The 25,271-nt window shown below is 53.2% G+C and overlaps 2 protein-coding genes across 4 annotated transcripts in view; one reads left to right on the top strand and one right to left on the bottom strand.

Moving 5' to 3' along the window:
* The window catches only part of mthfd1b (methylenetetrahydrofolate dehydrogenase (NADP+ dependent) 1b), a 52,907-nt gene extending 48,753 nt beyond the window's left edge, over window positions 1-4,154 (top strand). For all 3 annotated transcript variants that reach the window (XM_078406978.1, XM_078406977.1, XM_078406979.1), the window contains exons 27-28: window positions 2,716-2,824; window positions 3,971-4,154. In XM_078406978.1, coding sequence (XP_078263104.1) covers window positions 2,716-2,805 — 90 coding nt within the window. In that variant the 3' untranslated portion in view covers window positions 2,806-2,824; window positions 3,971-4,154. The remainder of the gene's footprint in view (window positions 1-2,715; window positions 2,825-3,970) is intronic.
* A 2,062-nt stretch (window positions 4,155-6,216) lies between these two features.
* Window positions 6,217-24,560, bottom strand: LOC144597504 (uncharacterized). Its single transcript, XM_078406976.1, has 4 exons — window positions 24,361-24,560; window positions 14,665-14,846; window positions 12,125-12,954; window positions 6,217-8,881 (listed from the first exon to the last, which is right to left on the bottom strand). Exons 2-4 carry the CDS (start codon window positions 14,835-14,837, stop codon window positions 6,459-6,461), a joined length of 3,426 nt encoding a protein of 1,141 aa, XP_078263102.1. The 5' UTR covers window positions 14,838-14,846; window positions 24,361-24,560; the 3' UTR covers window positions 6,217-6,458.
* Window positions 24,561-25,271: the final 711 nt, after the last annotated feature.

The following is a 25,271-nucleotide window of genomic DNA, read 5'->3' as shown; positions in this document are numbered from 1 at the left end:
AGATTGCGGGGGCTCTGGCACAAATTTTCAGAGCCTCTCTTGCAACAGGGGATGTACCGGAGGACTGGAGGATAGCTAATGTGGTGCCATTATTTTAAAAGGGCAGTAGGGATAAACCTGGGAACTACAGGCCGGTGAGTCTGACATCGGTGGAGGGGAAGCTGCTAGAAAAGATTCTGAGGGACAGAATCAGTCTTCACTTGGAGGATCGAGGGTTAATTAAGGATAGTCAACATGGCTTTGTTAAGGGAAGGTCGTGTCTGACTAACTTGATTGAATTTTTTGAAGGGGTGACCAAGGAGGTAGATGGGGGTAGTGCAGTGGATGTGGTATACATGGATTTCAGTAAGGCTTTTGACAAGGTCCCACACAGGAGACTAGTCAAGAAGGTAAGAGCCCATGGGATCCAGTGCATCTTGGCAAAATGGATAAAAAACTGGCTTAGTGACAGAAGGCAGAGGGTGATGGTAGAAGGTTGCTTCTGTGACTGGAGGCCGGTGTCCAGTGGGGTGCCACAGGGATCGGTGTTGGGTCCCTTACTGTTTGTAATCTACATTAATGATCTGGATGTCAACGTACAGGGCATGATCAGCAAGTTTGCAGATGACACAAAGTTAGGGGGGGTGGTGAATAGCGAGGAAGGGATCTGCAAGCTGCAGGAAGATATAGATCAGATGGTCAGATGGGCGGAGCAGTGGCAGATGGAATTTAATCCTGAAAAGTGCGAGGTGATGCACTTTGGCAGAAATAACTTGGAGAGGGAGTACACCATGAATGGAAGGACCCTAGGGAAGACAGGGGTACAGACGGACCTTGGAGTACAGGTACACAAGTCCTTGAAGGCAGCAGGACAGGTGGACAGGGTGGTCAAAAAGGCATATGGGTTCATTAGCCGGGGCATCGAATATAAAAGTAGGGGGATAATGATGGAATTGTACAGAACACTGGTGAGGCCACAGCTGGAGTATTGTGTACAGTTCTGGTCACCACATTATAGAAAGGATGTGATAGCTTTGGAGAGGGTGCAGAGGAGATTCACCAGGATGCTGCCAGGAATGAAGGGCCTCGGCTATGAGCAGAGAAGGCTGAGAGGGGATATGATCGAGGTGTACAAGATCATGAGGGGCATAGATAAGGTAGATGGCGGGGAACTTCTTCCACTGGTGGAAGGTTCAACAACGAGGGGACATAGATACAGGGTAAGGGGAGGGAGGTTTCGGGGGGGATGTGAGAAATAACTTTTTCACCCAGAGGGTGGTTGGAGTCTGGAACTCACTGCCTGGGGTGGTGGTGGAGGCGGGAACACTCACAACGTTTAAGAGGCATTTGGATGGGCACTTGAAATGCTACAACATTCAGGGCTACGGTCCAAATGCGGGAAAATGGGATTAAAATTAGACTGTTTGGTAATGGGCGGCACGGACATGATGAGCCGAAGGGCCTCTTTCTGTGCTGTAGGACTCTATGACTCTAAAGCTGAAAGGCCAATTACCACCTTTTTGGGCTGATTATCAATTAATGTACGAATTTACCAATTAATGTACAAAATGTGAGTTGTTGTATTTTGGGACGTTTATCATGGGCAGGACCTTCACAGTAAATGGTAGGCCTCTGGGGAGTGTTGTGAAGCAGAATGATCTAGGAGTGCAGGTGCATGGTTCCTTGAAGGTGGAGTCGCAGGTAGATAGGGTGGTCAAAAAGCTATTAGGCACATTGGCCTCCATCAGTATTGAGTATAGAAGTTGGGAGGTCATGTTGCAGTTGTATAAGACGTTGGTGAGGCTGCATTTAGAGTATTGTGTTCAGTTCTGGGCACCATGTTATAGGAAAGATGTTGTCAAGCTGGAAGGGGTACAGAGAGGATTTACAAGGATGTTGCCAGAGCTAGAGGGTCTGAGCTACAGGAGGAGGTTGAGTAGACTGGGACTCTATTCCTTGGAGTGCAGGAGGATGAGGGGTGATCTTATTGTGGTGTATAAAATCATGAGAGGAATAGATCAGGTAGATGCAGAAACTCTTGCCTGCAAGTAGGGGAATCGAGGAGCAGAGGATATAGGTTTACGGTGAAGAGGGAAAGATTTAATAGGAATCTCTGAGTAACTTTTTCACAAAGGGTGGTGGGTGTATGGAATGGTACATGGATAGGACAGTCTAAGAAGGGTTTCGGCCCGAAACATCACCCATTCCTTCTCTCCAGAGATGCTGCCTGGTCCGCTGAGTTACTCCAGCTTTTTGTGTCTATCGTGGATATGACAGGTTTGGAGGGATATGGACTAAACGCGGGCAGGTGGGACTCGTGTATCTGGGACATGTTGGCCAGTGTGGGCAAGTTGGGCCGAAGGGCCTGTTTCCACACTGTATCACTCTATGCTTCTACAGAATCAGCGTGGCCATCCAATGATCACCCCATACACTAGTTCTATCCTATACACTAGGGCCAATAAACCAACACCCTGGGAAATCTTTCATGGTCACAGGACGAACGTGCAAACTCCATACAGACAGCCCCGTTGCCTGCGCTGTAAGGCAGCAACTTTTGCCCTGTGCCACTGCGACCGATGTGAAGGCACCAGCGAAATGATGATCGGAGAATGAAGCAAAGTAACAAGTTGAATGGGGATGTGTAGTACAAGAACAAGGCTGGCCTGTCATTGTGTCCTTTTCAGTCTTGTCGGATCAGATACTAACCCTGTCTGTGTGTCCGTGTTTATACAGATGAGCACGATGCCAGGACTGCCAACCAGACCCTGCTTTTATGATATAGATTTGGACCCCGAGACTGAAGAGGTAAACGGGCTCTTCTAACCACGCACCATGACCAAAGGTAAGCAAAGCCCCCTCACACGTCCATTAGAACATTGAGCAGTACAGCAACCGGCCCTTCAGCCTCTGGTCTTTGACATTTCTTTGGGAGGGGGGAAGGTTCTGACCTGAAACGTCACCTTTTCTTGTTTTCCAGGGATGCAGCCTGACTTGAGTTACTGCAGCATTTTGTGTCTATCTAAGGTTCTATCTGCCCTATCTATGCCTCTCATAATTCGCTGCAGTTGTAACACCTGTCAATACAATATCCTTTATTGTCATTGTACAAGTACAACGAGATTTTTGGTCCCTACACTACGTTCCTTGCATTCATCCAAGGACCTAACAGTCTTTCCAGGTGAGACAGAAGTTTTTCCTCTTAGTCATCTTTTGCATCTGGTGTTCCTGACACGGCCTCCTGATGATCCGCGAGCCGAAGCATAGACTCGGCGACCGTTTCACGCAGACTTGCGCTCGGACCGCCAAGGCCTGCTGGATCTCCCGGTTGCCAACCATTTTAACTTGCCATTCCCACACTGAGCTTTCTGTCCTGGGCCGCCTCCATTGCCAGAGTTAGGCTACAGGCAAACTGGAAAAACAGCACCTCATATGCCGCTTGGATAGCTTACAGCCTAAAGGCATGATCATTGAATTCTCTAATTTTAGGTAACTTACTAAGCCCTGCCGTGCCTTTTCCCCTCTTCCCCTGCGCCCCACGTGGACTTGCACCTATTTTGCCTGTCCTGGCCCCTTGCTTCATCTGGATTCACAATTCACTTCTCTCCTTATCACACTTATTCTCTTTATCTCTGGTCTTTATGCAACCATCTACCTCTCAACCCCCCTGCTGTCACCCGTATCCACTTATCACTTACCAGGGTTTGTTCTGCCCCTCACTCCGGCCACAATCTGTCTGAAGGGTCCTGACCTGAAATGTCACCTATCCATGTTTTCCTGAGATGCTGCCTTTCTCACTGAGCTACTCCACAGTCTTGGTGTTTGTGTGTAAGTAAAAAAAAAAAAATCATCTTAACCTTCGTTCTCTTGTGCTCCATTTCCCTACTCTGGGCAAGGCACTGCGTTTGCCCGATTTATTCCCTTATGATTTTTTACACTGTCTTTTTCAGTTCCTTGTGTCTACTATTTGCATTTTCTGTCTGTCTTGCAGTGTCCAGAAGATTGGAGAGACTGGCAGCAGAGATTATAAACAGCACATGATGCCAGGAATTGCTTTCCATTCCAACAATCACCGCCCTGACACAACTGCTGATTCACAAGCTGACAATCAGTGTATTTTGTGGGGAAATGCTCGCATGAATATTCTAACAGAATAAAAGCTTGGTTTCCTAGTCTGGCCTGTGTTTGTTTCACCCCCACACAGCAACATCATCTCACAGCTGCTCACAACCTCGCCCTCAGAAAGCAGTAATAAAAACATTCAAACTCTAGAAAAACGCAACTTTTATTTTCACTTTTAAAATACATAAGTTTAAAATTAAAACCACAATAGCTTAAAAAATGGTGAACAATAATTTTACTCGGAACACATAATGCAGACGCTGCGTGGTTTCCTGACGGACGTGAGCTACAAAGATTGAACCCTGAGTAAGGCTTTGCTTCTGTCGGCCTCTCCCACTACACCAGACTGAAGGGTCCCGACCCCGATCATTGCATGCCATTCCCTCTGCAGATGCTGCCTGCTCCGCTCAGTGTTTTAAGAGCTTAAAAAATGCAGCATGGAAACAGGCCCATCGGCGCACCAAGTCCACACTGACCATTAATTCTACGTTATCCCACTCTCACCCACTCCCTGCATGCGAGGCCAATTAACTGAAAAACTGAAGGTAGACACAAAATACTGGAGTAACTCAGTGGGTCAGGCAGCATCTCGGGAGAGAAGGAACAGGTGACATTTCAGGGCGAGACCCTCATTCGGATACTTCTTCTGAAACGTCACCCATGCGTTCTCTCCAGAGATGTTGCCTGACCCGCTGAGTTACTCAAGCATTCTGTGTCAACCTTCGATTTAAGCCAGCATCTGCAGGTTTTTTTTCCTACTAATCTATCGCTTGTCTTTGGAAGTGAGAAGAAACAGGAGCACCCAGAGGAACCCCTTGGTGAAACCACAGGGAGATTGTGTGAACACACAGAGACAGGATCAAACCAGGGTCTCTGGCACGGTTGGCAGCAGCTCTACTGCCGCACCAGTGCTGTCTCGGCACTTTATGTTTTACTGTGCAAGACTGTCTCTCGTCACACAATCTCAAGACACCAGCTCTCGGCAACCCCCCCCTCTCACTGGCCATGAAGCTGCGGCCCTGTGCCTGGGGAGGATCGAGGCCATTACATGGACCGTGACACCCCAGTTCTGGTGAAGAGTCAGGAGATTAAGCTCAGGGATAGACCTGCCAACCAATGTCCAAAACCCATCAGTTCTGAGTCCATACCCCTGTCCTGAAACCAACCCCTACAGGCAGAAGGGGATGACCATGGTCCATGGAAGATGGAGGTTGTTTTTTTAAACTGATCGCTGTATCTACCCCCTGATAATGAGATAGGCTTTATGGGTCACCTCTCAGCCTCCTTCCCTCCAGCACTGGAGATGGTTGCCCGGGACTGCAGTGTGCTTCCTCCTCTAGCTAATCTTCCTCTAGCTAATCTTTCTACGATTCCGGTAAAATAGGGAGGCACAGTGGTGCAGCTGGTAGAGCCACAGCCTCCCAACACCGGCCACCCAGGTTCCATCCTGCTCTTTGTGTGGCGTTTGCACGTTCTCCCCGTGACCAAGCAGGTTTCTTCCCGCATCCCAAAGACGTGCGGTTTTGTAAGCTAATTGGCCCTCTGTAAATTGCCCTTGTGTGAAGGGAGTGGAAGAGAAAGTGGGATAACATAAAACTAGCATGACAGGTGATCGATGGTCGGCATGGACTCGGCGGCCTGTTCCCTTGATGTATCTTTCAATCAATCAATCCAGCTGGGGTTAGAGCTGCATCCTTTACCCCATAACTCCATGGACCAACATCTACCCCGGTTCCAACTCCAGTTTGAAGGGGAATAGTGAGGCTGTCACTGTGAAACCCAACCCATCATGTTCCAGTGTTAATAAAGGATCTCTGAAGAACGTGAATAGGTGGTGTTTCCGTCCCAAGCCGTCACCTATCCATGTTCTCCAGCGATGCTGCCTGACCCGCTGAGTTACTCCAGCACTCTGTGAAACGCCACCTATCCATGTTCTCCACAGATGCTGCCTGACCTGCTGAGCTACTCCAGCACTCTGTGTCCTTTCTGTTTGGTAAACCAGCAACTGGAGTTCCTTGATAGACACAAAATGCTGGAGTAACTCAGCGGGTCAGGCAGCATCTCGGGAGAGAAGGAATGGGTGACGTTCCGGCCTTAGGGTCTCGACCCGAAACGTCACCCATTCCTTCTCTCCAGAGATGCTGCCTGACCCCCTGAGTTACTCCAGCATTTTGTGTCTACCTTCGAATTAAACCAGCATCTGCAGTTTTTTTTCCGACAACTGGAGTCCCTTGTTTATTTCTTGAAGCACCATTCTGATTCACTTTAGAGCATCCAACTGCCCTTCCCTCCCACCAGACCTGTCCTGACTCCCAGCCCAGAGTAAAGCCAGAGGGAACGGCCAGAGACCCTGGGGTTTAGTAGCAGAGACTGTTCTCCGAGTCGCTGTCATTGTCGGCCTGGTGCTGCAGAGCTCCCACCTCCTGCTCCAGTTCTTGCTCCGAGCTCTCGGCCGCTTCCTCGGCTTTGACGGAGGCCAGGGCGGGCTTGTGCTGGGGTGAGGCCCCGGCTCCTGGCCGCCGCTGTTGCATGAAGGCCTGCGCCGCCTCCTCCAGCAACTGCGCGCACTCGGCCGTGCCCAGCTCGGGGCCGTTCACGCTGATGTGCAGGAGGCTGTCGAGCAGCCCGCCGTCCCGGCAGCGGCCTCCCCTCAGCCGGGCCTCCACCCCGCGCAAGGAGCCGGCCGCCCGCTCGTCCCACGCCGGGCCCACGGGCGCCGCCAGCGCCGCCTCGGCCACGTCCGCCAGCCCCGGGTAGGAAGGGAGGCGCAGCAGGCGGCGGAGGCTCCACTCGACGGCCGAGGCCCCGGGCTCGGCCAGCGCTGAGGCGGGCAGGACGGAGCACCAGGCCCGCAGCTCGGGCTGAAGCCGGGCCCACTCGGCCTGCAGCCGGGCCTCGGCGCCTGGCTCCCGGGGGTAGAAGCGGGAGGCCAGGGCGGCCACCTGGGACTGTCCGTGGGCCGCCGCCTCAGGGGAGCCCGGCTCGGGCACCAGCAGTGGGTTGAAGACGGCGAGGGCTGCCAGAGGCGAGGCCCCGGCCTCGATGAAGTGGCGGCGCAGCTCGGCCGCCAGCCCGGCCGTGTAGGCCTCCAGCAGGGCTCGCAGCTCGGCCTGGCCGCGGGCGTCGAGCGTCGGCAGGCCGCACGCGGACAGTCGGCCGCCGGGCTCCAGGTCGGCCCACAGGCGGCCCAGCGGTGCCCCGGACTCGGCCGCTTCCCGCAGCCGCTGCAGGGCGGTCCGCAGCTCGGCATCGGGCGGCGCCTGCAGCCCCCTGGCCCGGCACAGGGCCCCTGTCAGGCCGTCCATCGCGGCCACCGCCTCCCGCAGGATGTAGAGGCCGCCCACGGCCCGCGGAGCGCTCAGCTGGGCCCAGAGTCCGCAGGCCGCCGCCTCCACCCCGCCCTGAGCCCGCAGCGCCCGCAGCAACGCCGGCAGATCCTCGTACGCGCCCTCCACCGACGCCTCGAGCGACTGGCGGCGCCGGCGGCAGGTCCTCCGCAGCCGGCGGAGCAGCACTGGGCGGAGGAGGCGGCCGGGCGGCGAGACCTCGGCCTCGGCCTTGGCTTCGGGCAGGCGAGCGGCCAGGTAGGCCTCGGCCAGGGCGGGTGAGCGCTCGAGCAGTTCCCACAGCTGGTACAGCCAGGCCTGGAGCCGGAGCAGCGGCCCGCAGGCCCCGGCTCCCCCGCGCCCGGTCCCCGCCAGCAGCAGCCGCCGCCCCGGCCACACCATTCCCAGCAGCCCCGGCCAGCCTACCTGCAGCCGCGCCGCCACCTCCTCCTCGCCTGCCTGCTCGGCCACCAGCCAAGCCAGGCGGCTGCCCTCCAGTCCCGCACAACCCAGGGCGCGGCCCACCGCCCCGGCCACCTCCTCACCCGAGTCCCAGGCGCGGCCCACCTCGGCGAAGAGTAGCCCCCAAGACACCTCCTTGGAGCTGGGATCCACGTACTGCACGAAGCCGAGCAGCGCAGCCTCGGCCTCGGCCCCGGCCCCCGCCTCCAGGCCGCTCCTCTCGCACAGCAGCCCAAAGCGAGCGGCACGTCCGAGGCGCAGCAGCAAGCGCCTGCGCACGGCGCAGCCCAGCGAGCGGAAGACGTGGCGCAGTGTGGCGGCGCGCCGGAAGTGCGTGGGCGCGACGCCTAACAACCGCAGCGCGGGGCGGAGCTTGGTGGTGGGCAGCCCCTCCCGCGCCAGCCAATAGGCGGCCTGGAAAAGGGCGCGCAGCGAGGCCGCTTCCTGCCGTCCGCTCCGGGCCAGTTGGCGCACGGACAGGCGGCTCGACAGCTCGGCGCGGACCGCAGCCCCGTGCTGCTGCGACTCGGCGTGGGCCTGCAGCGCTGCCTTCTTGTAGCGCACGGCTGGCGTGCCGTTGAACACCTTGGTCTTGTTCTGCCGGTTGTGGGCGTCGTGGCGCCGGCACAGGTAGCAATACATGCCGCGGCCCTCCTCGTACAACAGCCAGTACACGCCCGTGCGCTCGCAGTACGTCAGCTCCCGCTCCCACAGCCAGCGGTGCACGAAGCGGTCGCCGCCGCGGCGGCCCGGGAGCGCGCCCGGCGCAGTGGCCGTGACCGCGCCCGGGACAGGGAGAACGCACCCGCCCCGCGCGCACTTGTAGTGGGCATGCACGCGCGCCGACTCGTAGTTGGCGAAGGCGGCGCGGAAAGCGGCCTCCAGCTCGGCCGCTGCCGGCTGCTGCTGCTGCGTGGGCGGCTCCTCCTGGCCGGCCACAGCCGCTGGTGCCGGCAGCGGGGACAGGGCGCCAGGCTCCGGCTCCACCGCGTCTGCACATAGAGAAAGAGAGAACACGGGTTAGTTAATATCGCAGAGTTGTGGACGCAGCCCAGACCATCACAAACCAACCAACCTCCCTCCCACCGACTCCATCTACACCTCACGCTCGCTGCCTCGGCAAGGCCAGTGCATCATCAAGGACCAGTCTCACCGCGGCCACTCCCTCTTCGCCCCGCTCCCATCGGGCAAGAGGTACAGAAGTGTGAAACACACACCTCCAGATCCAGGGACAGTTTCTTCCCGGCTGTTATCAGGCCATGATAATGGACAATAGGTGCAGGAGGAGGCCATTCGGCCCTTCGAGCCAGCACCGCCATTCACCGTAATCATGGCTGATCATTCTCAATCAGTACCCCGTTCCTGCCTTCTCCTCATATCCTTAAGAGCTCTATCTAGCTCTCTCTTGAATATCAACCATGCTACCACACAACCTGAGTGCAGTGCTGAACTACTATCTACCTCATTGGGGATCCTCAGATTATCGTTGACCAGACTTGAATTGCTTTACTTTGCATTAAACGTCATTCCTTTATCCTGTATCTACACACTGTGGACAGCTCGATTGTATTCATGTACAGTAGTCTTTCAGCTGACTGGTTAGCACACAAAAGCTTTTCACAGTACTTCGCTACACGTGACAATTAACCAAACTAAACTGAAATAAAATTATATGTGGTCACTACAGGCCCTAGGAGCACAACACCCCTATAAACACAATAACATATACCTAATATATAAACAAGCATTCTATAACTTCTATAAATCTGCAACAACATTTACACAAACATTCAATAACTTCTATAAGTCTACAATACATTCTAACAACAATTAATTCATTCCATAAGTCTACAATTAGAACAAAAAACAATGGATTCTATAAATCTACAATAAATTGTAACAAATAATTTCTACAAGTCTACAATATATTTTTAAAAATTTAATGAATTCAACAACCCACTGAAATACTCCTCCACTCGGTGTCTTTTTCTTCAATAAACTTGTCCAACCTTCTCCCCATAGCTCAGGCCCTTAAGGTTAAAGAAGTCAATGTTCATACCACAGGGGCCACAGTTTAAGAATAATGGGTAGGCCATTTAGAACTGAGATGAGGAAAAACCTTTCCAGTCAGAGAGTTGTGAATCTGTGGAATTCTCTGCCTCAGAAGGCAGTGGAGGCCAATTCTCTGAATGCATTCAAGAGAGAGCTGGATAGAGCTCTTAAGGATAGCGGAGTCAGGGGGTATGGGGAGAAGGCAGGAACGGGATACTGATTGAGAATGATCAGCCATGATCACATTCAATGGCGGTGCTGGCTCGAAGGGCCGAATGGCCTCCTCCTGCGTCTATTGTCATACCGCTAGGGTGTAAGATGCCTAAGTGAAATATGAGGTGCTGTTCCTCCAATTTGCGCTGGGCCTCACTCTGACAGTGGAGCCCAGGACAGAAAGGTCAGTATGGAGATTGATGGGAATATTTAACTCACCCTACCCGATCTCTCGGTTGCTAAACACTTTACCCCCTCCTCCCATTCCCATGCTGAACTTTCTATCCTGGGCCTCCACAACTGTGAGAGTGAAGACCAATGCAAATTGGGAGAACAGCACCTCATATTTCACTTGGGCAGCTTATGTATAAATATTGACTTTTCTAACTTCAAGTAGCCCTTGCTTTCCCTCCCCCATCCTAGTTCTTTGACTCATTTCACCGTCCCCCTGATTACATTTGCCTGATTGTATGCTTCGTTGTCACCTTCCCCTCTGCTACCTATGATCCAGTCTATATTTTCCTTGAACCGCATCACCTTTGATCTCTCATTTTCACGCCTTATCTTTCCATATCTCTATGTCTTCCTCGCCCCTTAGTCTGAAGAAGGGTCTCGACAAGAAAAGTCACCCGTTCCTTCTCTCCAGAGATGCTGCCTGTCCTGCTGAGTTACTCCAGCATTTTGTGCCTATCTTCAATCAATTAATAACAATGCAAGTGCAATAAAGGCCCAGAGAGAGACCAGCTTTAAGCATAATGAAGGCCCACTCACACCCCAGTGATTCTCCCAGCATTGATTCCGCCAACATTAAGCGCTGCCTCGAAAAGCAGGCAATAAAATCTAGGGCTATCTTCACCCTACTCATTCCCCCCATCAACTCCTAAACGGTGGCCATTCAAAGGAAATTCAGTATTTTACCAATTTCTGGAGATGCTCCATGGAAAGAATCCTGTCGGGAAGCATCGCAGCCTGGTTTGGGAACAGTTCTGCCCAAGACCATAAGGAATTGCAGAGAGTTTTGGATGTAACCGAGTCCATCACACAGACCACACTCCCCATCACTGACTCCATTTACACTTCATGCTGTCTCGAAAAGTATCCACCATAATCAAAGACTTGTCCCACCCCGATTATTCCCTTTATCCTGTATCTGTACACTGTGGACAGCTCGATTATAATCATGTATTGTATAAATACAAGAGATGTAGTATATATATATATATATATATATATATCTTCTATTATTATTATATTATTAAAACTCTCATCTTGTATATTCATATATCAGTTTGTTCCTGAAATATAGTCAAAACGGTACATGATAGCGCAACAATTTTAGGCCCACCCTACTCACCATTCCCTTGCGGTCTCGATTGATCAAGTTTTGTTACATTTTAAAAGCAATTAACTTAATTAACTTTAATAAATGCGCTCCCCCCCCCCCCCCCCGCGCCGGACCTTCCTCCCATGGTACAGCGCGGCGACAGAGGGCCAAACAAGATGGCTGTCGCTGTCGAGCTGCCGCTGCAGGCGAGGTTTCTACCCAACGGGTCACTCTGGCTGCCACGATGGTCGCCCGGGGCCGGGTTGAGTGGCTCCCTCTCCCCTTTCCTCTCCCCCCTACAGCCCCAGGGGAGACTACCCAGCCCGCAATGGGTCCACGGGTCATCAGCTGTAGGAAGGTTGCTCCCAACGGGGGTTTCCAGGCCAACAGGAGAGGTTTGGACCCAAAGGGTCAATGCCCCTCTAGTATATATATATATATATATGTTTTTCATTGTACACATTGTACACATGACAATAAACTAAACTAACTGGTCTTTCCAATGGTTGGCACGCAAAAAGTAAACTTTCCACTGTAACTCAGTACACGAGACAGTAAACCACACTGAACACCTCGCCGGCCCAGCACTCAGTTCCCTGGCCGTTCCTTCCCCACCTCCAGCACCCGCCGGGTGTCAGATACTCACGGCCGCATACGGAGCAGGCGAGCTTCCTCCTCTTGGCCGTGCCAAAGCTGCCGCTCTCGACAGCGTCGCCCCCGTAGGCTCCGACAGTGACGGTCAGTCCGACGGGAGGATGCTCGTCCAGGCTGTTTGTCTCCTGCTGGTTAGCAGCTGGGAACAGCACTTCCTCCCCCTGCCCCAGCAGCCCCTCGGGTTTCCCGGCTTCTTGGGAGTGGTCTCCGAGCCCCCTGGTCTCAGCAGCTGCCAGTGGGGTGGCTGAGGGCAGGGAGCCACTGGCGTGGGAGTACAGGTGGTCCCGTAGGCTGCCCCTGGCAGCAAACCTCTCCCCGCAGTAGTGGCAGGAGTAGTGTTTGTGGGACTTGCCCCTCTTGAAGCCAAGGCCGGGGACTTGTAGTCCGCGGGTGGCAGGCGGCGCTCCCGGGCTGCTGTCCTCCCTCAGCGTCGCCACCTCCTGGCTGATGGGCGGCCTGGCGTAGCGGTGCTCGGGAATGTTGGCCACTGGGCCGGTGGGCAGCTGGCCTGGCTGCTCCAAGCCCAGTCCAGGCGGCCCGCTCCGGCCTGCGCTCTGTGCCACCTGTACCTTCTGTGAGCCGGAGATCTGGATGCCGTACAGGTTGGGGGACTGCAACGGCAGCACTTCATGGTGGGCACCGAAGAGTGGGCCACCGTGCCCTGGGTCGTGCACCAGGTTGTAGGCGTGCAGGAAGCGGATGCCCTCCTCCAGCCGGCTGGGATCGACCGGCTGCTTCGGCCCCTTGCCCGTGTACATCAGGTGCAGCAGGTAGCTGAAGATGTCTGGCTGGATGTCCACTGGCTGCACCTTGATGTAGTCGCTGTGGGGAAGAGGGGTCAGAACAGGCGGGTTAGAAAACTGCACAGTGCGCAGACAGGCCCTTCGGACAACTTTCTATTCATGCATGAAAGTGTGCACGTCCCACCCCGGTTATTCCTCCTTCTGCCCGCTCCCGTCCAGCAGAAATGACAAAAGCTTGAAAGCACGCACCACCAGACGCAGGAACAGCTTCTCCCCCTCTGTTATCAGGCTTCTGAACAGTCCTTCCATAAGCTAGGGTACTGTCCGATTCACCTCTACCCCATAGCGGACATTGGACTTTGTTTCTGGAACTGATGCGCTACAATGCTGAGAACTATATTCTGCACTCTGTATCTTCCCCTTTGCTCTACCTATTGTACGAGTTTGGCTTGATTGTATTCATGTCTGGTAGTATTTGATTTAATTGGATAGCATGCAAAACAAAATTCCACTTTACCTCGGTACACGTGACAATAATAAACCTCCCCTGAAACCTTACGAAAGCCTCCACATTCGTCCTGCACTGGATGGACCACAGCTGCACACTACTCCAAATTATATGTCCAATTGCTAAACACTAAACTCTCCCTCCCATTCCACACTGACCTTTCTATCCTGGGCCTCCTCCATTGTCAGAGTGAGGCCCAGCGCAAATTAGAGGAACAACACCTCATATTTTGCTGGGGCAGCTTACAACCCCAGTGGTTTGATATTGATTTCTCTCACTTTGTAACCCTTGCTTTCCCTCTCTCTGGGTCCTTTCCCCATCCTAGTTCTTTTGACTAGTTTCATTTTCCACCTGATTAAATATTACTGATTGTTAGCGATGGGGAAGGTGACGACAAGGTACACAATGTACCAATCATTTCTTTATTATTGTCCTCTTTGATCTGTGTTTTCACACCTTACCCTACCGTATCTCTATGTTTCCTCTCTCAATCTAAAGAAGGGTCTCGACCCGAAACGTCGCCCATTCCTTCTCTCCAGAGATGCTGCCTGACCCTCTGAGTTACTCCAGCATTTTGTGTCTATCTTGTGTCCGATTCGTTAGCTCTTCCTCAGCTTCCTGTACAAGGCCCTGTTCTGCTGCAGTTGTACAGGGCCTTGGTGAGACCGCACCTGGAATATTGTGTACAGTTTTGGTCTCCTAATCTGAGGAAAGACATTCTTGCCATAGAGGAAGTACAGAGAAGGTTCACCAGATTGATTCCTGGGATGGCAGGACTTTCATATGAAGAAAGACTGGATAGACTCGGCTTATACTCGCTGGAATTTAGAAGACTGAGGGGGGATCTTATAGAAACATATAAAATTCTTAAGGGGTTGGAGAGGCTAGATGCGGGAAGATTGTTCCCAATGTTGGGGAAGTCCAGAACCAGGGATCACAGCTTAAGGATAAGGGGGAAGTCTTTTAGGACCGAGATGAGAAAACATTTCTTCACACAGAGAGTGGTGAGTCTGTGGAATTCTTTGCCACAGAAGGTAGTTGAGGCCAGTTCATTGGCTATATTTAAGAGGGAGTTAGACGTGGCCCTTGTGGCTAAAGGGATCAGGGGGTATGGTGAGAAGGCAGGTACAGGATACTGAGTTGGATGATCAGCCATGATCATATTGAATGGCGGTGCAGGCTCGAAGGGCCGAATGGCCTACTCCTGCACCTATTTTCTATGTGTCCAGTGCAGCCTGTCATGGAGGAGTGAATGAGGGAGGGGGTGAGGATGCCATGTACCTGGACTGATGGATGAAGATCATCTTGAAGTAGTTGGAGAAGGCCGCGAGCACGGCCCGGTGGGCCTTGAAATGGATGTCACCCACAGCCACGGTGCAGTCACACAGGAAGCCAAACTCCCGCTGCACGTTCAGCTGCTGTAGCAGCACCACACTGTGATTGGCCACGTCCATGCTCTCACCCTGCGGAGTAACAAAACCCACAGTCAACACCCGCCCCAACGCTCCCAAAAAATCCCCTTACAGTTCAATCCTCTTTTAGTTTAGAGATACAGCATGGAAACAGGTCCTTTGGCCCACTGAGTCCACGCTGCCTAGCGATCACCCCGTACACTATTGCAATCCCACACACTCGGGACAATTTACAATCTTTACCAATGCCAATTAACCTACAAACCTATAGCCGGAAACCAGGGAAAACCCACACTGTCACAGGAAGCATGTACAAACTCTGCAATCAGCACCCATAGTCAGGATCGAACCAGGGTCTCTGGTGCTGTGAGGCAGCAACTCTACCGCTGCGCCACCGTGCCACATTTCCTCTCCGTCTACAGGTGCACCACAGCAAGCATGCTGTCAGGTTGCGTCACAGTTTGGTTTGGGAACAGCTCTGCCCAAGAACACAAGTAATTGCCGAGAGTTGTGGATGTGGCCAAGTCCATCATACAGACCAACGTTCCATCATTGACACAGACCATCCCATCACCCCCATCAGGCTATTCAACACTGCACCCTCCAAATAGGCTCTAAACTACACACTCAGGGAACATTATTTTTGTGTAAGAAGAAACTGCAGATGTTGGTTTAAACCGAAGATAGACACAAAAAGCTGGGGTAACTCAGCAGGACAGGGAACATCTCTGGAGAGAAGGAATAGGTGAAGTTTCAGGCCGAGAACCTTTTTCAGACATTATTTTTGGCTGTGCACTATTATTGCCCATTTATTTGCCCGTTTTTAAAAATATATACGGAACATTTTTGTTGTTGTTTATTATGGGCTTTACAGAGTACAATGTTGTGCTGCTGCAAGTAAGAATTTCATTGTTTTGTTGTGGGACATATGACAATAAAACACTCTTAACTCTCTCTTGGCTTGACTCCATCTACACTTCACACTGCCCGGGAAAAGCAGCCAATATCAAAGACATGAAGAACGAGCAAACTCCACACAGACAGCACCCAACATAATCAAAGTTTTGTCCCACCCCGTTCATTCCTTCTTCGCCTGTTCCCATCTGGCAGAAGGTGCAGAAGCTTGAAAGCGCGCACTACTAAACTCAGGAACAGCTTCTTTCCCTCTGGCTTCTGGAAGGTCGTTCCATAAACTGGGGTACTGTCCGATTCACCTCCACCCCATTGTGGACATTGGTCTGTGGAACTGATGCGCTACAATGCTGAGAACTATATTCTAGCCGACCTCTACGTAGGTCGAGGTTTAATTAAAATCTTGCAGCAGATTCACTGGCACATAGACAACATAGAAAATATATAGATGGATTGATGACATGTCGGGTCTGAAAAAGGGCCCCGTCCCGAAACGTCTCCAGAGATGTTCCCTGACCAGCTGAGTAACTCCAGCAATTTGTGTCTTTTTTGTAAACCTTGTGTCACAATACAAAAACATAAATTACACAGAAATTCTACAGAACGGTCCTAACACATGGCATCCCTGTGTGGTATCTCAGCTGCACGGAGGCAGAGAGGGAAGCTCTTCAGCGGGTAGTCCATAGAGCTCAGAGGACCATCGGAACACAGCTACCAGCCTTGGAGGGCATCTACAACACACGATGCCTCAGAAAAGCCACCAGCATCCACAAAGACTCTTCACACCCCTGCAACAGTCTGTTCAAACTTCTACCATTGGGCAGATGATACAAGGCCTTCTCCGCCCGCACCTCCAGACTCAGAAACAGCTTCATCCCCCGGGCCATAGCTGCTATGAACCGGTCCTGCTGAGCCGGATGGTCACATCGCACAGTGAACCGGCACAGATCTACTTGCACTTTATTCTGTTTTAAAACTGTTCCAATTTGTTTCATTGGGTTGTTTAAATTAATACTGACTAGCTCATTAATTTATTGCATCGTATGGGAGACGCATTCCCAATCTCGTTGTACCCCTGTACAATGACAATAAAGATATATTGTATTGTATTATACATGTATACGATTGTGCTTTTACTGAATTAAATGCAAAACAAACACTTTCATTGTATCTAGGTATGTGACAATAAAAAAAAAAGATTGTGTGAGAAAATTAGCAAATTGGTACAAAAATACACAGTTAGAAAAATGTTTGGGCCCATCTCTGAGGGCAGATATGCCGGTGATGGAGAGGGTCCAGAGGTTTACGAGGATAATCCCGGGGATGATTGAGTTAACATATGAGCTTTTTACAGTACAGGGCCTGGAGTTTAGAAGGGGCCACAGTTTAAGAATAAGGGGTAGGCCATTTAGAACTGAGATGAGGAAAAACTTTTTCACCCAGAGAGATGTGAATCTGTGGAATTCTCTGCCTCAGAAGGCAGTGGAGGCCAATTCTCTGAATGCATTCAAGAGAGAGCTGGATAGAGCTCTTAAGGATAGCGGAGTCAGGGGGTATGGGGAGAAGGCAGGAACGGGGTACTGATTGAGAATGATCAGCCATGATCACATTGAATGGCGGTGCTGGCTCGAATGGCCTCCTCCTGCACCTATAGTCTATTGATGAGGAGGGGGCCTCATTGAAACTTGTGTAGGAACTGCGGATGCTGGTTTACACCGAAGATAGACACTAAATGTTGAAGTAACTCAGCAAGTCGGGAGAAACAGGATGGGTGACCCTTCTTCAGACTGAAACTTACCAGATAGTGAAAGGCATGGATAGAGTGGATGCGGAGAGGATGTTTCCACTAGTGGGAGAGTCTAGGACCAGAGAGCCTAGCCTCAGAATAAAAGGACGCACCTTCAGAAAGGAGATAAGGAATTTCTTTAGTGGATGGGGTTTAGATGGAAAACCTCTTAAACACCACTATCGTATCTGCCTCCACCACCACCCCTTGCAGCACGTTCCTGGCACCCACCACCTTCTGTGCAAAAGAAAAACTTGACCTGCACATCTCCTTTACACTTTGCCCCTCTCACCTTGAAGCTGTGCCCTTGTCTTTTACATTTCCATCCTGGGGAAAAGAAGTTCCGTCTACCCTATCTATCCCTCAAAATTTTATATATTTCTATCAGGTCTCCCTCAATCTTCGTCGTTTGCCTGGATAGCTTTTTCAGTGCGTCTTGGATCAATTAACAATAAAACAATGCCAATACATCCGTTCTAACCTTTTTCTTTTTATATACCTACTAGACCAAGTGGACCCGTTGGGCCCAAACCTGCATTGGTGCAGCACCCTCCCTTCCCCCCTCCCTTCCTCCTCCCCTCTCTCCCCCCTCCCTCCCTAGGAGATAGATTTAAACATTAAAATGTGAATAGCTTTAAAAATATAACACCAATTTCAATGAAACTTCTTCCATTAGCACCAAAGGGACAACAGTGAGAAAGGTGGGCCTAAAATTTCCGCGCTATCGTGTAGTGTGGCTGTAGTTCAGGAACAAACAAACAAGACAATAGGCAGTGAATAGACAATAGGTGCAGGAGTAGGCCATTCGGCCCTTCGCGCCAGCACCACCATTCATTGGGATCATGGCTGATCATCCACAATCAGCACCCCGTTCCTGCCTTCTCCCCATACCCCCTGACGCCGCTATCTTTAAAAGCTCTATCTAACTCTCTCTTGAAAGCATCCAGAGAATTGGCCTCAACTGCCTTCTGAGGCAGAGAATTCCACAGATTCACAACTCTCTGGGTGAAAATGTTCTTCCTCATTTTCATTCTAAATGGCCAATTCTTAAACTGTGGCCCCTGGTTCTGGACTCCCCCAACATCAGGAACCTGTTTCCTGCCTCTAGCGTGTTCAATCCCTTAATAATCTTATATGTTTCTATAAGATCCCCTCTCATCCTTCTAAATTTCAGTGTATACAAGCCCAGTCGCTCCATTCTTTCAACATATGACAGTCCCGCCATCCCGGGAATTAATCTTGTGAACCTACGCTGCACTCCCTCAATAGCAAGAATGTCCTTCCTCAAATTACTGCTATATCTGCCAACTTTATAAGCCTCTTCCTTGGATTAACACTATGTTCATTTGGCAGCCACACTAGGGCCTCTGTTCCATTGGATTTTTGTGCCTAAAAGTAATAGTTTTTCAGAAAAGCGGCTAATATTATTTTACCCAGGGTGCGGGAATCAAAAACCAGAGGGCAAAGGTATAAGGTGAGGCGGAAAAGCTTTAACAGGAACCTAAGGGTGGGTGGGTATTTGGAGTGATCTGCCAGAGGAGGTAGTTGAGGAAGGTACCATAACGATATTTTAAAGACACTTGGACAGGTACATGGATAGGAAAGGTATATCGGTAATAAGGAAGGCAAATTCAATGCTAACATTTATATCAAGAGGACTGGAATACAAAAACAGAGATGTAATGCTGAAGCTCCATAAAGCGCTGGTCAGGCCGCATTTGGGATGCTGTGAGCAAATGTGGACCCCATATCTGAGGAAGGATGTGCTGGTTCTGGAGAGGGTCCAGAGAAGGTTTACAAGAATGATCCCAGGAATGAGTGGGTTAGCATATGATGAGTGTTTGACAGCACTGGGCCTGTACTCGCTGGAGTTTAGAAGGTTGAGGAGGGAACCTCATTGAAACTTACAGAAAGATAGAGTGGGTGTGGAAAGGATGTTTCTACTGGTGGGAGAGTCTAGGATCAGAGGTCAAAGTCTCAGAGTTAAAGGACGCTCTTTAGAGAGGAGGTGAGGTGAAACCTCTTTGACCATTGGGCCTGTCATCCACCATTCAATCATGCCTGATCTATCTTTCCCTCTCAACCCCATTCTCCTGCCTTCTCCCCAAAACCCGTACTCAACAAGTATCTAAAACTATTGCAATTATTTTTGCACAACTTCAGATTGCTCTGCAATCTTTGCACAATTTTGCTGTTTTACATTTACTGTTGTATATATTGTTATATATTCTATGCGCTCCGCATGGAAAGCCCTCAATAACGTGGGGAAAATCTGGACGTCTCGGACGTCTAAGGGTCTCAAACTGAGATTCTTCCATGCAACTAGAGAGACAATGTTATTGTACGGGTGAGGCATGGACTCTCACTCGAGCACTGTCCACGTCTCTTGATGGTATCTACACCCGAATGCTCAGAAAAGTTCAACATGTCAGTTGGAGGGACCACACCACCAACCCCCAGCTCTATGGGGAGATTCCACCTCTGACCGAGATCAGGTCGAGAAGGATGAGGCTCGATGGTCATTGCCACTGCCATCCAGCAAACAAGGTTGTGCTGTGGGAACCCACCCATGGAAGACGGAATCAGGGACAAACAAGACCATGCTGAAGACGTTGATGGAAGACGCATATGTAGAGACAAAAGAGGAGCTGGCCAGCTGTATGGAGGACAGGGATGTGTGGTGCGTCCATCGCCGTGCCCGTCGGAAACCAGCGCCATTGCGTCGCTAATGTTTTCAACAATTTTTAATTAAATTAATTAACTTATGGTTGATTCCTGCCAATGGTTGGGATTCATGCCAATTAGGAATTTCACTGCACCCCTGTTTATATGGCAATAAACAAATTGATCAGACTCCACTAGCTCACTTTCAAACTCAATCTAAAAATATTGTACATTAAGTGATTACTCTTTATCCAAAGCACATGAATTCTTCAAAGAACAATGACTTAGTCAAACAGGATGAACCTAGGTCTGAAGAAGAGTCTCAACCCAAAACGTCACCTATTCCTTCTGCCTGTCCCGCTGAGTTACCCCAGATTTTTGTGTCTATCTTTGGTTTAAACCAGCATCCACAGTTCCTTCCTACACATTTTGTCTTAACCTAGTTTAGTTTATTACCACATGTACCAATGTACAGTGAAAAGCTGTTTGTTGCATGCTAACCAGTCAGCTGAAAGATTTGACAGCATGATTACAATCAAGCCGTCCACAGTGTACAGATACAGGATAAAAGGAATAATGTTTAATGCAAGATAAATTCCGATTAAAGATAAGCTGAGGTTCTCCAACGAGGTACTTGTTAGCAGTATTTTCATGTCTTTGTTGCCTTTGACCCTCTTCCAGTAGAGGTGGTGGATTTGGGAGGTGATGGGGCAGTGCGAGACTAACTGTGGTGCCTGGCAAGTTTAGTTTAGAGATATAGCGCGGGAACAGGCCTTTGGCCCACTAAGTCTGCACCGACCAACGATCCCCATACACGAGCACTATCCTACACACTAGGGACAGTTTACAATCATTACCGAGGACAATTAACCTACAAACCTGTATGTCTTTGGAGTGCGGGAGGAAACCCGGAACACCCGGGAAAACCCAGGGAGAATGTACAAACTCCGTGCAGACACCACCCGTAGTCAGAGGTATCACATAAAGCTCGAGTAACTCAGCGGATCAGGCAGCATCTCAGGAGAGAAGGAATGGGTCTTCAGACTGAAGGCCACCATCAAACCCAGGTCTCTCACGCTGTACGGAGTCTGTACGTTAGCCCTGTGACCACGGGTTTTTCCTGGGTGCTCTGATTTCCACCCGCACTCCAAAGATGTGCAGGTTTGTAGGTTAATTGGCTTGGTAAAAAAATGTGATTTTTTTATGTGGACAAGTTTGGTGTTTCTGCTTTCTACTGCCGCTATTTCCACCTTCTAAATTATCGCTAGCGTGTGTAGGATAGTGTTAATGTGCGGGGATCTCTGGTCAGCGTGGACCCGGTGGGCCGAAGGGCCTGTTTCCGCTCTGTATCTCAAAACTAAACTAAACTCTACCATTGCAGCCCCGTAATGCCACGCGAGTGATAGGTGGATACAGCTGAGGGGGTTTGATAGGCAGAGGCCAGAGATGAAAAGACAAAGTGTGAGGCATAATGGTTTCAGAGTTACGGATTGTGACAATGATAATGATATTTTTTGGTCACATGTACATAGGTACAATGAGATTATTTGTTTTTAGTTATTAGCCGTTGCATGAAAAATAACCACCGCTTTGGAAACACTGAATTAGTCCGTTTGCAGCAAGCAGCTTTCTTTTGATTGTATGATCGTATTTAGTACCAGAAGCTCCTCCTCCTGCTTCCACTCTGTCCCCTCCTCACCCCCCCCGTACCCACTCCCTCCTCACCCACTCCCTCCTCACCCCACTTACCCACTCCCTCCTCACCCCCCTTACCAACTCCCTCCTCACCCCACTTACCAACTGCCTCCTCACCCCCCTTACCCACTCCCCCTTCACCCCCCTTACCCACTCTCTCCTCACCCACTCCCTCCTCACCCCACTTACCCACTCCCTCCTCACCCCCCTTAACCACTCCCCCTTCACCCCCCTTACCCACCCCCTCACCCACTCCCCCCCTCACCCACTCCCTCCTCACCCACTCCCTCCCCTCACCCACTCCCCCCCCACCCCCTTACCCACTCCCCCCTCATCCCCTCACCCACTCCGCCCACCCACTCCCCCCTCATCCCCTCACCCATTCCCCCCTCACCCCTCATCCACCCTCACCCCTCACCCACTCCCTCATCCCCTCACCCACTCCCCCCTCACCCACATCCCCTCACCCACTCCACCCACTCCCCCCTCACCCACTCCCCCCTCACCTACTCCCCCCCTCACCCACCCCCCCTCACCCACTCCCCCCTCACTCCTTCACCCACTCCCCCCTCACCCCCTCACCCACTCCCCCCTCACCCCCTTCACCCACTCCCCCCTCACCCACTCCCCCTCACCCCCCCTCACCCACTCAACCCCCCCTCCCCCCTCACCCACCCCCCCTCACCCACTCCCCCTCACCCCTCACCCACCCCCCCCTCACCCACTCCCCCTCACCCCCTCCCCCACTCACCCTCCCCCCTCACCCACTCCCCCTCACCCCCTCACCCACTCCCCCTCCCCCCTCACCCCCTCCCCCCTCACCCACTCCCCCCTCACCCACTCCCCCTCACCCCTCACCCCCTCACCCACTCCCCCTCCCCTCACCCCCTCCCCCCTCACCCACTCCCCCCCTCACCCACCCCCCCTCACCCACTCCCCCCTCACCCACTCCCCCTCACCCACCCCCCTCCCCTCACCCACTCTCCCCTCACCCCCTTCACCCACTCCCCCCTCACTCCCTCACCCCCCTCCCCCCTCACTCCCTCACCCCCCTCCCCTCACCCACTCCCCCCTCACCCCCCTCACCCCCTCACCCACTCCCCCTCACCCACCCCCCTCCCCTCACCCACTCCCCCCTCACCCACCCCCCTCCCCTCACCCACTCCCCCCTCACCCACTCCCCCCTCACTCCCTCACCCCCTCCCCCCCTCACCCACCCCCCTCCCCTCACCCACCCCCCTCCCCTCACCCACCCCCTCCCCTCACCCACTCCCCCCTCACCCACCCCCCTCCCCTCACCCACTCCCCCCTCACTCCCTCCCCCCTCACCTCACCCACTCCCCCTCACCCACTCCCCCCTCACTCCCTCACACCCACTCCCCTCACCCACTCCCCCTCCCCCCTCACCCACTCCCCCTCACCCCCTCACCCACTCCCCCTCCCCCCTCACCCCCTCCCCCCTCACCCACTCCCCCTCACCCACTCCCCTCCCCTCACCCCCCTCACCCCTCACCCCCTCCCCCACTCACCCCCTCACCCCCTCACCCACTCCCCCCTCACCCACTCCCCCTCACCCACCCCCCTCCCCTCACCCACTCCCCCCTCACTCCCCTCACCCACTCCCCTCCCCTCACCCACTCCCCCCTCACTCCCTCACCCCCCTCCCCTCACCCACTCCCCCCTCACCCACTCCCCCTCCCCTCACCCACCCCCCTCCCCTCACCCACTCCCCCCTCACTCCCCTCACCCCCTCACCCACTCCCCCTCACCCACCCCCCTCCCCTCACCCACTCCCCCCTCACTCCCCTCACCCACTCCCCCCTCACTCCCCTCACCCTCACTCCCTCCCTCCCCCTCCCCTCACCCACCCCCCTCCCCTCACCCACTCCCCCCTCACCCACTCCCCCCTCACTCCCTCACCCCCTCCCCCCCTCACCCACCCCCCTCCCCTCACCCACCCCCTCCCCTCACTCCCTCCCCCCTCACCCACCCCCCTCCCCTCACCCACTCCCCCCTCACTCCCTCACCCCCTCCCCCCTCACCTCACCCACTCCCCCTCACCCCCTCCCCCCTCACCCCCTCCCCTCACCCACTCCCCCTCACCCACTCCCCCTCACCCACTCCCCCTCACCCACTCCCCCCTCACTCCCTCACACCCCTCACCCACTCCCCTCACCCACTCCCCTCACCCCCTCCCCCCTCACCCACCCCCCTCCCCTCACCCACTCCCCCCTCACCCCCTCACCTCACCCACTCCCCCTCACCCACTCCCCCTCACTCCCCTCCCCCCCTCACCCCCCTCACCCACTCCCCCCTCACTCCCTCACCCCCTCCCCTCACCCCCTCCCCTCACCCACTCCCCCTCACCCACTCCCCCTCACTCCCCTCCCCCTCACTCCCTCACCCCCCTCACTCCCCTCCCCCCTCACTCCCTCACCCCCCTCACCCACTCCCCTCCGCCACGCTGCCCTCCATCCCCGGTCCCGGTCCCGGTCCCGCTCTCCTCACAGTCAGTGCGGTGGAGGCCCCTCGCTGGGCCGGGCTGGGCCGGGCCTCGGCTGCAGACGCGGTGTGAGCCTTTCCCCGGTGTCGGGGTCCCGGGGTCCCGGGGGGGAGGCCGGGCGTGGGAGTGGGGTCGGTGCCGGAGCCGCGGCCTCTCCGCTCCCGCGCCGCGCGGGGCTAACGGGATCAGCGGGTGCGCGCGTGACGTCACCTCCCCGGCCGGCGGGCGCGCGCTCGGCATCCCAGACGTGTCACGCGGTCTGGGGACCGTCACGCTGACGTTTGCCCGGTTTGGTGACGTCACTATAGAATCCCCCCCCCCCCCCATTGAATGACGTCACTGGTGAGCCTCCCCCATCAATGATGTCATTTGGGAGTCCCCCCCCCCACAATCAATGATGTCACTGGGGAGCATCTCTACCTTCTCCTCCCCCCCCCCCATCAATGATGTCATTGGGAAGCCTCTCTCTCTCTCATCATAGAAACATAGAAAATAGGTGCAGGAATCTTATGCCGACCATTCTACCTACCCCGGGAGTTCATCTCGGTGATCATCACAGCCGTCTATATCCCACCGCATGCGGACACCGACGTGGCACTGTCCACCCTACACGATGTGTTGTGTCAACACCAAAACAAGAACCCTGATGCGGCTGTGCTGGTGGCTGGAGACTTCAATAGGGGAAATCTCAAAAAGGTCATGCCCAACTTCTACCAACACATCACGTGTGTCACCAGGGGGGAAAGAACTTTGGACCACTGCTACACGCCGTTCAGGAAAGGCTACAAGGCCGTTTCTCTCCCTCCTTTTGGGAAATCTGACCACGCTGCCATTTTCCTGCTGCCGGAGTACAAATAACGGATAGTACGGGAAGCGACAGTGACGAGGGACGTAAAGAGGTGGGCTGACCATTCAG

The sequence above is a fragment of the Rhinoraja longicauda genome, chromosome 10 (assembly GCF_053455715.1).
Source record: "Rhinoraja longicauda isolate Sanriku21f chromosome 10, sRhiLon1.1, whole genome shotgun sequence".
In the NCBI taxonomy this organism is placed as follows: Eukaryota; Metazoa; Chordata; class Chondrichthyes; order Rajiformes; family Arhynchobatidae; genus Rhinoraja; species Rhinoraja longicauda.
Note: the sequence above shows the minus strand (reverse complement) of the source record. Positions and strands in the feature narration are given on the sequence as shown.